Genomic DNA, 15,560 nt, shown 5'->3' on the forward strand with positions numbered 1-15,560 from the left:
TACTGCTTATACCTCTCCCTATACATCCAAGCATTCTGCTGGAATATCGTGCTGCTCTATTACATTGTCTTCCCACCTTTAAGTCTTCTGAAATAATTACTCCTAAATCCCTTTCCTCAGATACTGAGGTCAGGACTGTGTCAAATATTCTATATTCTGCCCTTGGGTTTTTACGCCCCAGGTGCATTATCTTGCACTTATCCACATTAAATTTCAGTTGCCAGAGTTCTGACCATTCTTCTAGTTTTCCTAAATCCTTTTCCATTTGGCATTTCCCTCCAGGAACATCAACCCTGTTACATATCTTTGTGTCATCAGCAAAAAGACAAACCTTACCATCGAGGCCTTTTGCAATATCACTTATGAAGATATTAAACAAAATTGGTCCCAGTACAGATCCCTGAGGTACCCCACTGGTAACATGACCTTGTTCTGAATGTTCTCCACTGACTACAACCCTCTGTTGTCTGTCACTCAGCCACTGCCTAATCCACTCAACAATATGGGAGTCCATGCTCAATGACTGTAGTTTATTGATAAGTCTTCTATGTGGGACAGTGTCAAAAGCCTTACTAAAATCTAGATATGCAACGTCTACTGCACCTCCACCGTCTATTATTTTAGTCACCCAGTCAAAAAAATCTATAAGATTTGTTTGACATGATCTCCCTGAAGTAAACCCATGTTGTTTTTCATCTTGCAATCCATGGAATTTAAGATGTTCCACAATTCTATCCTTTAATAGGGTTTCCATTAATTTGCCTACTATTGATGTCAGACTCACTGGTCTATAGTTGCTCGATTCCTCCCTACTACCTTTTTTGTGAATGGGCACGACATTTGCCAATTTCCAATCTTCCGGGACAACTCCTGTTACTAATGATTGGTTAAATAAATCTGTTAATGGTTTTGCCAGCTCACCACTAAGCTCTTTTAATAATTTTGGGTGTATCTCATCAGGACCCTGTGACTTATTTGTCTTCACTTTAGACAGCAATCTTAGAACGTCTTCCTCTGTAAAGACACATGCATCAAACGATTCATTAGTCATCCTTTCAAGTGGAGGTCCTTCTCCTTCTTTTTCTTCTGTAAAAACTGAACAGAAGTATTCATTAAGGCAGTCGGCTAGCCCTTTATTCTCTTCTACATACCTTCCGTCCTTTGTTTTTAATTTAGTTATTCCTTGTTTTAATTTCCTTTTTTCATTTATATATCTGAAGAATGTCTTATCCCCCTTTTTCATAGACTGAGCTAGTTTTTCTTCTGCCTGCGCTTTAGAAGTTCTTATAACTTGCTTGGTCTTTTTCTGCCTAATCTTGTAGATTTCCTTATCTTCATTGCTCTGGGTTTTTTTATAATTACAAAATGCTAGCTTTTTATTTTTAATGATTTGTGCCACTTCTGCTGAGTACCACAGTGGTCTCTTCCTTTTTTTGCTTTTACTGACAAGTCTAATGCAATTTTCTGTTGCCTTCAATAGTGCACCTTTTAAGTAGTCCCATTTTCTCCTGGACTCCATGTAATCCGTTCCAGTCTGATAAGGACTCATTTATGACTAATTTCATTTTTGAAAAGTCTGTTTTTCTAAAATCTAAAACTTTTGTTTTTGTGTGGTGTGATTCTTTCACAGTTCTTATATTAAACCACACTGACTGGTGATCACTAGATCCCAAGGTTTCGCCTACAATGACATCATATACCGAATCCCCATTTGTGAATACCAAATCCAAAATGGCCTCCCTCCGGGTTGGCTCCTCAACCACTTGTTGCAGAGACAACCCCAGTAGGGAATTTAGAATATCTGTACTCCTGGTAGAACTTGCTATTTTGGTTTTCCAGTTTATATCTGGAAGATTGAAATCTCCCATAATGATAACTTCGCCTTTCATTGTCATTTTAGCTATTTCTTCAACTAGTAGATCATCTAGTTCTTTAAACGGCACGGTTTAGGAGATATTTACAGTGCATGCAGCCGCTCGCGTGAGCGGCGCATGCGCTCTGAAGGTCCGGGGGGACCTTCAATTAACTTGCCGGGAGCTTGCCGGAAAAATCACTCCCGCGCGCATGCGCGGGAGTGACGTCATCGCGGCTCCGGCCAATCAGCGCGCTGGAGCCGTCTCTTCCGGCCAATCAGTGCGCCGGAGCCGCCGAACCCGGAAGAGACGACGAGGGATCATGGCAGCGCCCGCATCGATGTCCGGGGGTCCGTGTCGGGGCTTCGTTTTAAGGTAAGTTAAACATAATGGGCTAGTATGCGATGCATACTAGCTCATTATGCCTTTGTCTTGCAGGTTTTTTTTTTTTTTTTTTTTTTATATAGGGTTTACAACCGCTTTAACTTGACCAGGTGGTCTATATATCACACCTACACGAGTTACTGCATGATTAGCAAACTGCAACGTAACCCAAACTGACTCCATGTTGGCCTCACCAACTTGTATTAGGTTAGATTTAATGCTATCTTTCACATACAGGGCCACTCCTCCTCCTTTCTTGCCTTCTCTGTCTCTTCTGTATAAAGAGTACCCTGGTATGGTTATGTCCCAGTCATTTCTTTCATTAAACCATGTCTCAGTAACAGCCACTAAATCTACATTCTCAGATGCCATTATTGACCCAAGTTCATTGATTTTTTTACCTAAACTGCGAGCATTTGTAGACAGGACTCTGAGCTTATCATTTCTTAACCTCTGTGCTTCTGACCTGTTCTGGCATTGTTTCGGGGGGCAATTGGACTCTTGTATTTTCACTCTTTTGCCACCCCCCTTCCTAGTTTAAATACTCTTTCGAAAATTCTTGGAGTTGTTCACTAAGTATATTTGTTCCTTTGAGAGAAAGATGCAAACCATCTTTTTTGTACAGTTCCTTTCTATTCCAAGTAGAGCTATCATGAGAAACAAAGCCAAATCCTTGCTCTTGACACCATTTACTAAGCCATATGTTGAACTCCTTTATGCGCCTCTGCCTATCATTCTGAACATTATGCACAGGCAGAACTTCAGAAAATGAAATGGTGGATGCAAAATCCTGTATGTCATTTCCAAGTGTGATAAAAGATTTTTTCACCTCTGACACTTCAAAAATTAAAAATCCAAAATTCCTCAAAGGAACACTTGAAATAATTTCTAGATCATAGGGAACTGCTGCTAAAATGAATTCCTCATGGGTCGGTGGGAAGAATGCCTCTTCCATTTGTGGTGGGAAGAATGCCTCTTACATTTGTGGTGGGAAGAATGCCTCTTACATTTGTGGTGGGAAGAATGCCTCTTACATTTGTGGTGGGAAGAATGCCTCTTACATTTGTGGTCAGTGGAAAAAATACTTCCTTTACAGTGGTGGTTAAAACGCCACTCTTACAGCCAGCTAAAAGTATCTACCAGGTCGCGTTGGACCCAGGATTATGCAGGCATTACCAGATGGGGGTTCTTCAGCTAAAATTGAAGGAACCCCTAAGAACCTCTGGAGGAACCCTGGTTGCGAATGGCCGATTTAGAGCATTTAGAGATAAGGCTTAAAGCCCAGCTCTGGGCAAAAAAAAAAAGTTTTTCCATGCAGTGGGGCTGTGCCCACACTGCCCCCGTTAACTGCTCTTTTTGTCCAGGGGTGACCAGAAACTTTTTACTCATCCAATTCTCCACTCCAGTGGCAAATGGCACTCCCCCGCGACCGGGTGGTGGACTGTTTCTAACATCCTCACATCCAGAGCAGATACAGTATATGGGTTTGATGACACCAGGAACAGTCCACCTCACAAGAGGGCTAGACTGAAGGGGAAAGTAGCCACAGGAACCAGTCTTGTATGGGAAGAATTGGAAGGTTAGGAAAGTACATCTCACTTTTTCAATTCTCTAGACAAAAATGAGCAGTTAACACTTGGGGTGCAGGCACAGTCCAACTGCAAGGAAAAACCTTTTTGTTTGCCCGGAGTTGGGCTAATGATTTTCAAATATTATTTTAATAAAAGAAAAGAAAAAATGGTGCAGGAAATTATTTACAGAAAAGACATTACATGATACGGTTTTAATAATGCAAAATAAATGAAAATATAAAAAGTACTTAACGTGGTTGTATACTATCTGTCAGGTCACCAGTGGTCAGGTGACAACTGCACCCTGTTGGAGGCAGGGGAGCAGCGCAAGGTAGTGAACCCGATAGCAGACTGCTGCGGATGGACGGGAACGTGAACCCAAGATTCCACAGGGCACGGAGTCTAAGACCCAGCAGGTGTTCACCAGCGCCTCTAGTGGTGAGGATGGACTTGGCTGCAGCTGGGCCCAGGTCGCGCCCCCTGGGGTCCCCCAGGTCACGCTCCGAAGGGAGAGAAGGGAAGTAGCCACTCAGGACACATGGAATGGTGAAGGGTAAGCCGAGGTCGGGGTAACAGGCAGACAAGGGTAACCAAGGGACAGGCCAAAGGTCAGGGTAACAGGCAAAGAGGAATAGTCAGAGACAAGCCAAAGTTGGTACACAGAAAAGTAGAACCAGCAAACAGGAAACAAACACTATTGAACAGAAAAAGCAGACCTGCAGTGCACTGGTTAATATAGACTTCCTGTGATGACCTGGGTGGGGCAGGAACAGGAAGAAGAGGTGATAAAAAGGAACCAGAAGTGCAGTCTGACCTCTAATTGCCAACTCTAATTGCCGGGATGCTTCCGCGTTCCACGGCCGACAACCGGAAGTGACGTTTGACGTACAAGACTCCGCCCTATGCGTTTTCGTCAGTACGGGCGGCTATAAGAAGTACGGGAGTACGCTCAGTTGACGTCCCTCTGACGAAACGCGTAGGGCGGAGTCTTGTACATCAAACGTCACTTCCGGTTGTCGGCCGTGGAACGCGGAAGCATCCCGGCGCGCACTGTTGTTTTCTGATCCTGATCATCTGAACGAGTGAGTCTACTACGCCTTTGCTTATTACTGTATGGATTATCTATTCACTATGGGGCCTTCTTCTTTCTATGTGAGCATCTAGGGCATCCACCACCGGCTCATGATTGCTCCCTTGTAACGGAGAAGAACCCCCCTACGTACCATCATACAGGTTGTATCATCACAAACGCCACCCAGTGGCCACTCGTGGACTTTACCTATTAGCATCTATATTTTTTTCACCATTTAATCACAATTGGTGTGGCACAAATATCAGGTATTTGGAACCTGTTTACACACTTGTGGTTGTGGGTCAATACTTTCACGGTATCCGTTTATTTTATACATTTTGTTTACACATATCACTATATGGTTTGTTGATTTGTGTTTGGATTTATGTGATTAAACACCTCGTTCTCATAATTTTATTTAAGATCTTTTCACTTAGGCTCCGTTCACATGTGAGCGTATGGATCGCGGGCAGAACCGCCGCGGTTCCGCCCGCGATCCGGAGATTTATTGCAAATCGCGGGACGCCTAGCGTTGCCCGTTGATTTGCAATAGCCCCCCAAACGCCGAGCGATGTTGCCGCCTGCCGAATCGCGGCAACATCGCGCAAACAAAATCGCGGGACGCAATACGCTCCAAAGAAGTACAAGAGCTTCTTTGGAGCGTATTGCATCCCGCGATTTTGTTTGCGCGATGTTGCCGCGATTCGGCAGGCGGAAATCGCGGCAACATCGCTCGGCGTTTGGGGGGCTATTGCAAATCAACGGGCAACGCTAGGCGTCCCGCGATTTGCAATAATCTCCGGATCGCGGGCGGAACCGCGGCGGTTCTGCCCGCGATCCAAACGCTGACATGTGAATGCAGCCTCACACCATTTGGTAACACTTTACAATTTGTGGGTCACTGAACCTTATACCTCCATTCACGCCATTTGGGGCACTATATATGGTTTTATTTTTTAAGGTAGCGCCAACACCAATCGTCACACTTCATTTTTGCACTTTTCACCTTTACACTTAAGGTTTGATTGGGGCAGCTTACACTTTTTTTGTTCTCACCCTCCCACCATATATTATAGTCCATAGCGCTGGTCACCTTTTCTTTATCATTTTGGGAGATCTGTTGTTGCTGCCAGGGGTCTATTGTTGCTGGGGTGATATTTTGTTGCAGGGGTCAACTGTTGCCGGGGAATCTATTGTTGCTGGGGGGAGGGTATATTGCTGCTGGATGAAGGGAGGGGGGTGTTTTACAGCTTTTCTTGTTATCATTAACAAAGTACATACAAATTACTTAGCACAACAAAATTATACTTGGCTCGGTATTCCATAAAGGAGGTGGTGCTTGCTTGAAGGTGGGTAGGGGATGGAACCAAGGGGTGGTGCTCGGAGGTGGGTAGGGGCAAAGACATAAGTGACTCAGAAGGGGGGAGTTCCAACACCTTTTCACTGAGAAAAAAAGCCCTGCTAACCTGGGGTGTCAATGTAGCACAACCTGGGGTGTCAATGTAGCACAAACTGGGGTGTCAATGGAGCACATTCTGATTTGGGGTTTGAAGTCATCGGCCCTCAGAATGACTCTTGTGCTTCAATTTGATGGAACAGAAGATGGACATGCTGCAGTTAACCAGCTTTTTATGGCCCCTGAGGAGGAAGTTTACAGAAATTAAAATAACCAATGGAAGGGTCTGAGGAGTGGCTGAGCGGGTGTCAAAATGTTTTTTGATCATATAGAGGCCACACCCTCAAATACAATTTGCTTAATACATTTATTTTTTCACATGCCCACTGGATTATGGATTATGCCCATAGGTTCCAATCTGATGACCAATATTTTAAACTACAGAACAGAATTACCTTTTGAAGGGCTGCCCTAAGCAAATAGGAGAAAGAGCACATGACAGGGTAGGTTGGAAGGCAGGAGAAGGGCTAAGAATGGCTGGGCAATGGTTTAAGGATATAATGTGGGGAGCAGAGTGGAAGTGGTCATAGCTTAGAGAAACCTCAAGGAGAAACAGACAATGTGGGGAGAAATTTGGCCCAAGTGCAAAGGTTTGGGGAACTGAGATATGCAAAGAGAATGGCAGACTTGTGGGGCATATTGTACTTTTGTCATAGCATTGGTGGGTCCTTGATGGTGCCAAAATAGTAAGATCTTTGGTAATGTTTGGACTAGTGGTTTAACCTTCATCACAAATATCTATGTGGTGTTCATGAAGGAAGTACTTACTAAGGTTTATTCCAGGTGAATAATGAAGCTGGTTGTAGATGACTGGTGGCCAGTACAGGTTTACAACGGAACATGTTATTGGGTGGCACTGACAAGGACCTGACTTTAACCACTTAAGCCCCGGAGGGTTTGGCTGCTCAAAGACCAGGGCCTATTTTGCGATTCGGCACTGCGTGACTTTAACGGACAATTACGCGGTCATGCGACACTGTACCCAAATTAAATTGACGTCCTTTTTTTTCCCACAAACAGGGCTTTCTTTTGGTGGTATTTGATCACCTGTGCGATTTTTATTTTTTGCGCTATAAACAAAAAAAGAGCGTCAATTTTTAAAAAATAACAATATTTTCACATTTTTTTATATGAAATTCCCCCCCAAAAAAATGTAAAAATCAACATTTTTTTAACATTTTAGGCCAATTTGTTTTCTGCTACATATTTTTGGTAAAAAATATCGCAATAAGCGTATTTTGATTGGTTTGCGCAAAAGTTATTGCGTTTACTAACTAAGGGAAAGATTTATGTCATTTTTATTGTTTTTTTTTAAACTAGTAATGGCGGCGATCTGCAATTTTTTTTTGCGGGACTGCGACATTGCAGCGGACAGATCGGACCCCTGACTGACATTTTTGACACTTTTGGGGGTACCAGTGACATTACTACAGTAATCAGTGCTATAAATATGCACTGTTACTATGAAAATGACACTGGCAGGGAAGGGGTTAATTTTATTAGTAATCAAGGGGTTAAGTGTGTCCCTAGGTGCGTGCTTCTAACTGTCAAGGGGGCGTGGCTTTTGATGTAGCCTCCGGCGGTGCGCGCTCGCCCCCTATTGGCTCGCGGGCGAGTGACGTATCGTTACGTCACTTTGCCCAGGGGGGGCTGACCGCCGCAGTATATGTACTTGCGGCGGTCGGCAAGTGGTTAAAGTTTACATCAGAATTCTTGTATGTTTTTGAAGAACTCGTGTCTAAATCATGTTATTGTTCTTACCTTGTTATGCAATAAAAGCTGTGGCCATAATACTCCAAGGAAAATAATTTGTGTCACATTGTGATTGGAGTATTCTGTCCAGTTCTGGTCACCAGTCCTCAGGAGGGATGTGTTGGAGCTGGAGAGAATCCAGAGAAGGGCAACTAAACTGATCAGGGGATTGGAGGACCTTAATTATGAAGAGCGCTTACAAGCGCTTGATTTATTCTCCCTGTAAAGGAGACGCCTGAGAGGAGACATGATAGCGATATACAAGTACCTTAACGGTGATCTCAGCATAGAAAAAAAACTGTTCAGTCACAAGGAATGCATTAGGACACGAGGCCATACAATGCAATTAGAGGAGAAGTGATTTAACCTCAGGCTACGCAGGGGTTTTTTTTTTACAGTTAGGGCTACAAGATTGTGAAATTCTCTACCACAAGTGTTACTAACTGCAGGGAGTATGGCTACTTTAAAAAAACTCTTGGATGTACATCTCAAGGATCATAACATTCAGGGGTATGAGAGATGATTGCGTCCACACACACCTACACAGGTTGAACTGGATGGACTGTTGTCTTTATTCAACCTCAACTACTATGTAACTATTGTAATATTTATGCGGTTTATTGTGTTTGGTTTTAATGTTCAATATCACTTCACCCCCTCAGCCCTACCTCATGTATCTAAATGTGTCTAATCGCCTCCTGCACCTCATAATATAGGAGTAGGTGGTCGTAAAATTATAGCAATTATTTGATAAATGCAGATGGATACTGCTTGTCCCAGTAGTTATGGATACATTTTGTTGCTTTCCAAGGGGTTAAACTCCCGCCCTACATGTCACCTTAACCTTTAACACAATACTTGATCTTAATAAATTTGCATGCTCTCTTACTTTGTGCAAATATTACTTTGGTGACGTTGAAGAAGCTAGCGGTTATAGTAAAACTTCAGAGCACGATAATTTTAAATCCAATTTAATTGATCAGTGTAACTTATGTGCTCTGGCTGATTTTGCGCTGGAGTCCCGCTTGGATAAGGAAGAGGAGCAGGGATCTATGGTGTCCTTCAAACATCGGTCAGATTTCTACCCCATTCAAAATATAGGTAAGGAGATGAACCAATTAAAAAAAATGGTGGAGCAGGAACTGACCGGATTGGCCTTGCATGCTGTGTCTGGTGACATCTTCCTGGATGACAACCTTAGCACCCGTGAAAGACAGTCACTGAGACAGCTCAGTGAGGATGGTTCAATTGTTATTAAAAATTCTGATAAGAGGGGGTATGGTTGACATCCAGGATACTAATACATACAAATGTGAGGCTCTTAGGCAGCTTTCGGATAATAACACGTATCTTAGGTTAAAGAGGGATCCCACCAGTGATTATGGAACTGTACTTACCAACAGAAGGGTGTTGGATTAGGTATTTTATCTAACCGTAAAGGGGAAATATTAATTCCTGAAGTGCCTATTATCCCAGCATTTTATCATCTGCCAAAAACCCACAAGGGGTTAAATCTCCTGGTGGGAAGACCCACTGTAGCTAGGGTTGGGCCCCTAAACGAGAGTATTGGACAGTAGCTAGACTTCCAGTTGCAACCCATAGTCGTTGGGCTCCACAGTTACTCCCCAGTTACTTACGGGACATCAATTATTTGTTAAATTTATGTCAGGATTGGGGGAGTGACAGATGGGTCACGTGTGATGTGGCCAGTCTGTACTCCTCTATCTCCATTCTCTGGGCCTTAGAGCAGTTTCCTAGAATTAGTGTGGATTATTTTCCAGTATCCAGAGAGAGTTCATCTTGGAGTCCCTGGAGTACCTGTTGGCCCAGAATTATTTCTCATTTGATGAAAAATTTTACCTTCAGTGGTGCAAGGCAGCGATGGGTGCCAGGTTATTGTCCTCCCTCGACAACTGGTGTGGATTTTTGGACCTGATAACCCATTCTGCCCACACATCAGATTTTTCAATGCGCTACATAGATGATCTAATCTTTAAGTGTTCCAGTGAGCTTAAAGGGGTTAGAAGAGTTTTTGCTGTATCTAAATTACAATAAACTCAACCTAAGTTTTACCGAACAGATGAATGATTGCAGCATCAAATTTTTGGATGTTACGTTAAGAGGTGGTGATGGCTGTATAGACACCAGTCTGTATCGGAAGCCTCTATCTGGCAATGGCATCCTAAGTGCAGACTCTGGTCATCCCAAGCACATAGTCCGGGGGATCCCTGTGGGCCAATTCCTGCGATTGTGCAGAATATGTAACAAAAATGAGGATTCTGAAAGAGCGCTTGCCCATCTGAAGGATCCATATTTTACAAAAGGGGTATGCTATTAATATAGCTAGAAATATTGGAAGTGACAGCTAACTCAGTAGGAGGGTATGGGATAGATCTAAGAGAAGACCACCAGTGTTTTGCACAGCGTTTAGCTTGGACTTTAGGAAAAAAAAAAATATATAATTGAACGCAGCCTCCCTGTGCTCCTGATTGATAAAATATATACCTGTTTACTTTCTGGAGATGCTAGAGTAGTCTCCCGACATGCGCCCACTTTGAGCAATTTGATTTCCACAAGCTATTTTTAATCTTCTAAGACACAAAAGGAAATATTGCTTAGTGTGGTACAGGTGGGTGTCCTTGTGCCTGACTACAGAGGGGGGAGGAATTTGTTTCTACAGTTTAAGCTATAAAATTAGAAACTTCATTCATTGTAATACTAAACACTTGATATACCTGATCACCTGTAAAATCTATTAAATACAATATGGGAGCAGGACGACACAAAGGCTGTGGGATCGTCTCCATGACCATGTGTGTGATATCCAGAAAAATCATTTTACTAATGTTGCTAATCATTTTAATAGTTCACATGGGAGTGATCTCACTGCCTTATATATACAGGGGATTGAGGGAGTTGGGAGACCTTGGGGGGGGGGGATAGCTTCAGGTTGCTATGTAGAAGAGGAGTATTTTGGATTTTTTATTTGTGCACACGTATCCCAAATGGATTGAATTACGAGTGGGACCTTGCTCCTTTTTATGAGCCATCTGCACAGCACCTTTGGTCTCCTTGCACCTCTGCTTTGTGTCCTCCTCTTCTCTCTCTCCTGTTATGTGTCTTTAAATATCCTTTGCATTTGTCCTGTCACATACATGGACTTTTTGCCCTCTGTTGTCTGTTCATTATTTATTATGTACGTATTATATTTTGTTTGTTTGTTGAGCTTTTTGCCTTTAAACCAATATTGTGGGCTTAAGCAATTGATTAAATTTATTATAGTACTGTCCTGAGAAATGTTTTGATGTTGATTTTAAAATGTATGTGTGGGTTAAAGTTTTTTTTTTTAACCATCTCTCACATTGCTGTGTTTTGATCCCTATGCTCCTGGCTAGTGCATTCTTGTGGAGATAGATGTGGGTTGGATCATACTCTCAGCATGTGCTTGGCATCAATAAGTACCAAGTTTTGGAGCCAGTTTTTCTTTCAAACCTGGCTCAGTGCAATAGGAGGTGGCCCCACTGCCTGTGATAGGAGACAGCTGTTATTAAACTTTAAAAACGGTATTTGAGGCTTGCGTCCACTGGGTAATGATTAAGCGCTGACTTAGTGCAAAACGCGTCTACCTGTTTGTCCTTCACTGTACCTTTACCACCTTTCATTCATGCCTAATAAAGTAGATTGTTGGTGTGCAACTATCTGGATTTTCCTTTTCTTACATCGTGTAGCACACGAGTTGGGAAGGCACCCGACTGGAGGAGTTGTGAAGGGATTATCAGAGGTGAACCCTGAGCAGTCATATAGTGGTTTGATGTTTTTGTACACATTTTGTTGTTGCAGTGAGAGGTAAACAGCCAGGAATGTATATGCTTTCCACTGTTTTCTATAGTATTTATGGCATGTCATAAAGCCCTATTAGTGAGCAGTTGGTATGGGTAAATTCTGCTTAATGATTTCAGCCCCTTCCCTACTCCTCACATAAGCACTTCTAATGGGTCTTCAATCAAAACCTCACTAAGAAGGGACCCAACTGCTTGAGTTGCAGTTTTTTTTTTTTGTGGCATAAAAAATCCCATACCATTGGGGGATTTTCCTTTCTCTACTTATCGGGATGATGGCCACCCACACTGGGTATTGAGTGATAGGTCCTACCAATCCTTATCATAAACAAAGACCAAAAGCAGTCTGTGACAGATCAGTGCCACTCAGTCACTGTGCTGGAGTTTGCAGTGAGCACGCTCTGGACACAGAATCCCCAGTTCCTATGGCCTCTTTCACACGGGCGTTCCGCTTTTCTGTATACCATCCCATTTTTTTGCGGATGATATACGAACATAATGCATGTCAATGCGATTGCGGATGTCAGCGGATGACCATCCGCTAACATCCGATTTGCGTCCTTTCAGCTCTGTTCCGTTTTTTGGAAAGAAGCCTAAGGATGCATATGTGCAGCAGTAGGCTTTAATTGGGTTTAGTTATTGGTGATCTTCAGACCTTATTATAATCACAGATGGTATTCAGAATCTTCATGCCCTTCTCCAGCCCTTCAAACACTAATTTTGATTTCCTTAACTTTTCGGCTGTGTGACAAAATGCTTTATTTAATTTTTTTTGTATTTTATTTGTATTTTTGTACTTTTTTTGTGAACATAGATATACCTGTATGTTTGTCCCAAACATGTTTGAATCCACTTACTAAAGTCCTCAGGAGGTTATAGAGGTTGCAACCATAACCAAGGTTTCCCCTACAGAATATTGCTACACCATACAGTGTACACCAGCAATTGCTGTAAGTGAATAAGAAAGAACTCTTCTTACCTGAACATCGCAATAAGTAGATTGAGCAGAAGGATGTTGGCCAGGAGGAGATAAAGGCACATAAGAATTATGGTTAACCACTCCGGAAACAGTGCATTGGTTCCATCATTGACAACACATTTTGGCATGCCCGGGTCGGTGCCATTTTGTGAACATTTTGTTATGTCAAAATTTAAACCTGAAAAAACAAAAAAGTTATGTACACCCCCATCATAATGACCTGCAACCATCCTGCCATCAACTCATTACAAGAAGCACCAGCCAACTTACTATCGATGTCTGATGGGATTTGACCAAAGAGGGTGAGGTAGGGTCCATAGATAACATTGCGGAAAATCCACTCCAACCTTTCTTCGTTGGTAGTTAGAATCGCCTGCTTTGCCACTCCGTATGACACAATCCAAACGGCCATGAGGAAGAGGAAGAAGAAGATGTCTTTGACCTGGATGAAATCAAAGATTAAAGATCTTAAAGTGTTAACATCTGTTTCTTCTGATTGAGTACTCAGTAGAAATATATTGACTGATAACTAAAACACTATATGGCCAAAGGTTACTGGACATCTGACCATCACACCTAGTTTATGTCCATAAATATGTTGCCACCCCTATTATTGAGTTCCTGTATTTCCAGTGAAGGGTACCGTTAAAGGTTTTGTAAAGTCTCAAGGTTTTTCACCCTAATGCATTTTATACATTAAGGCAGTGGTCACCAAACTGCTGCCCGGGTGCCAGATGCGGCCCTTTGATTGCTTTTATCCGGCCCTTGGGGCACTATTTTATCTACTGATACCAACAATGGGACATAATTCCTTTCCAATGAAGGGGCACAATTCCTCCCAATGACACCATTATTGGGGCATAATTCCTTCCAGTGACACCAACAATAGGGCACAATTCCTTCCAATGACATTAAAGATGGGGCATCGTTTTTTCCCACTGACATCGAGATCTTTTCTACTCTCAGTGGCCATAGTCCGGCCCTCCTAAAGTCTGAAGGACAGTAAACTGGCCCTTTTTTTTAGAAAGTTTGGAGACCCCTGCATTAAGGTGACAAACCTTCTTGGTTGCAGCTGTCCCCAAGACCCCCCCCCCCCCACCTCGTTATTCTTACCTGAAACCAAATGTTCCAGCGACGAGCACGAGTCCAGCAGTTCCAGCCCTTTTCTGCTCCAGCGGCGTGACTGATTGTGGTGCGGGGCAACTGGAGTGGCCTGTCTCAACCCTGTTGAACACCTTTGGGATAAACTAGAACACTTATTGTAAGCCAGGTCTTCTATCCCAACATTCCCACAAACACACTCCAACATTAGAAATTATTCCCAGAATAGTGGAGACTATTATAATTGCGAAGAGGAATGGGGGGGAGTAACACAATTCGATACTCATGATTTTGGAACAGGATGTCCAACAAGCTCATATAGGTGTGCTGGTCAGGTGTAGAAATGGGAAGGCCCGCAAAAAAAAAAAAAAAGAAAATTAGAAAAAAAAATTTTTTTCCGTGTTTTCTTTTTTTTTCAAAGCATTTTTTCTTTTTTTCTCTGGAAAAATTGAAAAAAAAAATGTGGAACATGTGGATGTGGATACTACATGTCCCATTGTGCTTTGAACCTCTCTAGTTTCAGGGAGGGTTTAGGTTTTGGAAGGGTGTGATCCAGTGGTGGGATTCAAAAATTTTAGTAACCAGTTCCGACTTTCAATGCACAGTGAACAGCGTGCCCCCTTTCAATGCAGAGAGACCAGCGTGCCCCCTTTCAATGCAGAGACCAGCTTGCCCCCTTTCAATGCAGAGACCAGTGTGCCCCCTTTCAATGCAGAGAGACCAGCGTGCCCCCTTTCAATGCAGAGACCAGCGTGCCCCCTTTCAATGCAGAGAGACCAATGTGCCTCCTTTCAATGCAGAGTGAACAGCGTGCCCCCTTTCAATGCAGAGACCAGCTTGCCCCCTTTCAATGCAGAGACCAGTGTGCCCCCTTTCAATGCAGAGAGACCAGTGTGCCCCCTTTCAATGCAGAGACCAGCGTGCCCCCTTTCAATGCAGAGAGACCAATGTGCCCCCTTTCAATGCAGAGTGAACAGCGTGCCAAGCCCCCCCCCCGAGACCAGTGCACTTACCTGTAGCTGCGGCTTCTCTTCAGTCCCCACGTCTCCTTGAGTCCTCAGTCCTCCCGCCTCTTCCTCGGCCAATGGCATGGGGGGGTGACGAAAGGGGGTGACGTCACTGATTGCTAGACGCTAAGCGGCTCTAGCCTAGCAACCAGTGCAGTGTGTGGGCTCCGGCCGCCTCCCCGCAGAGAGAGAACGCCGACACCGTGGCCACAGGCAGGGACAGAGGCAGAGAGAGCCTGAGCGGATGATACAGATGGTCACAGTAAGGCGGTTCGGCGAACTTCCAAATGTTTAGTAACCGGTTCTGCGCGAACCAGCTGAATCCCACCACTGGTGTGATCTGTGAGGTGGGACTTTGGACTGTAGGTGTGACTAGGTGGGACTGAATGCTAATTTGGATGTATTCCATCTCACCCACCATCAGAGCTGTGACTTCGCTCCCTTATATACACTGCATTTCACCTTCCCAGTGTAACAGAGCGACTTTTAATTTGTAAAACTACTCCACACTGAATGTTTGTTAAAATTTTTCCAAAATTTCAATTT

General features: G+C 43.4%; 1 protein-coding gene across 1 annotated transcript in view; it reads right to left on the reverse strand.

Annotated features, from left to right (window-relative positions):
* Positions 1 to 15,560, reverse strand: part of LOC309545657 (transient receptor potential cation channel subfamily M member 2-like) — a gene marked incomplete at both ends in the record, with an annotated part of 173,037 nt that overhangs the window by 57,243 nt on the left and 100,234 nt on the right. The window contains 2 exons of the mRNA XM_082244928.1: positions 12,907 to 13,084; positions 13,177 to 13,348. Of these exons, the coding sequence (XP_082101054.1) occupies positions 12,907 to 13,084; positions 13,177 to 13,348 (350 nt within the window). The remainder of the gene's footprint in view (positions 1 to 12,906; positions 13,085 to 13,176; positions 13,349 to 15,560) is intronic.

Source organism: Pelophylax lessonae (genome assembly GCF_965119305.1).
Source record: "Pelophylax lessonae genome assembly, chromosome: 2".
In the NCBI taxonomy this organism is placed as follows: domain Eukaryota; kingdom Metazoa; phylum Chordata; class Amphibia; order Anura; family Ranidae; genus Pelophylax; species Pelophylax lessonae.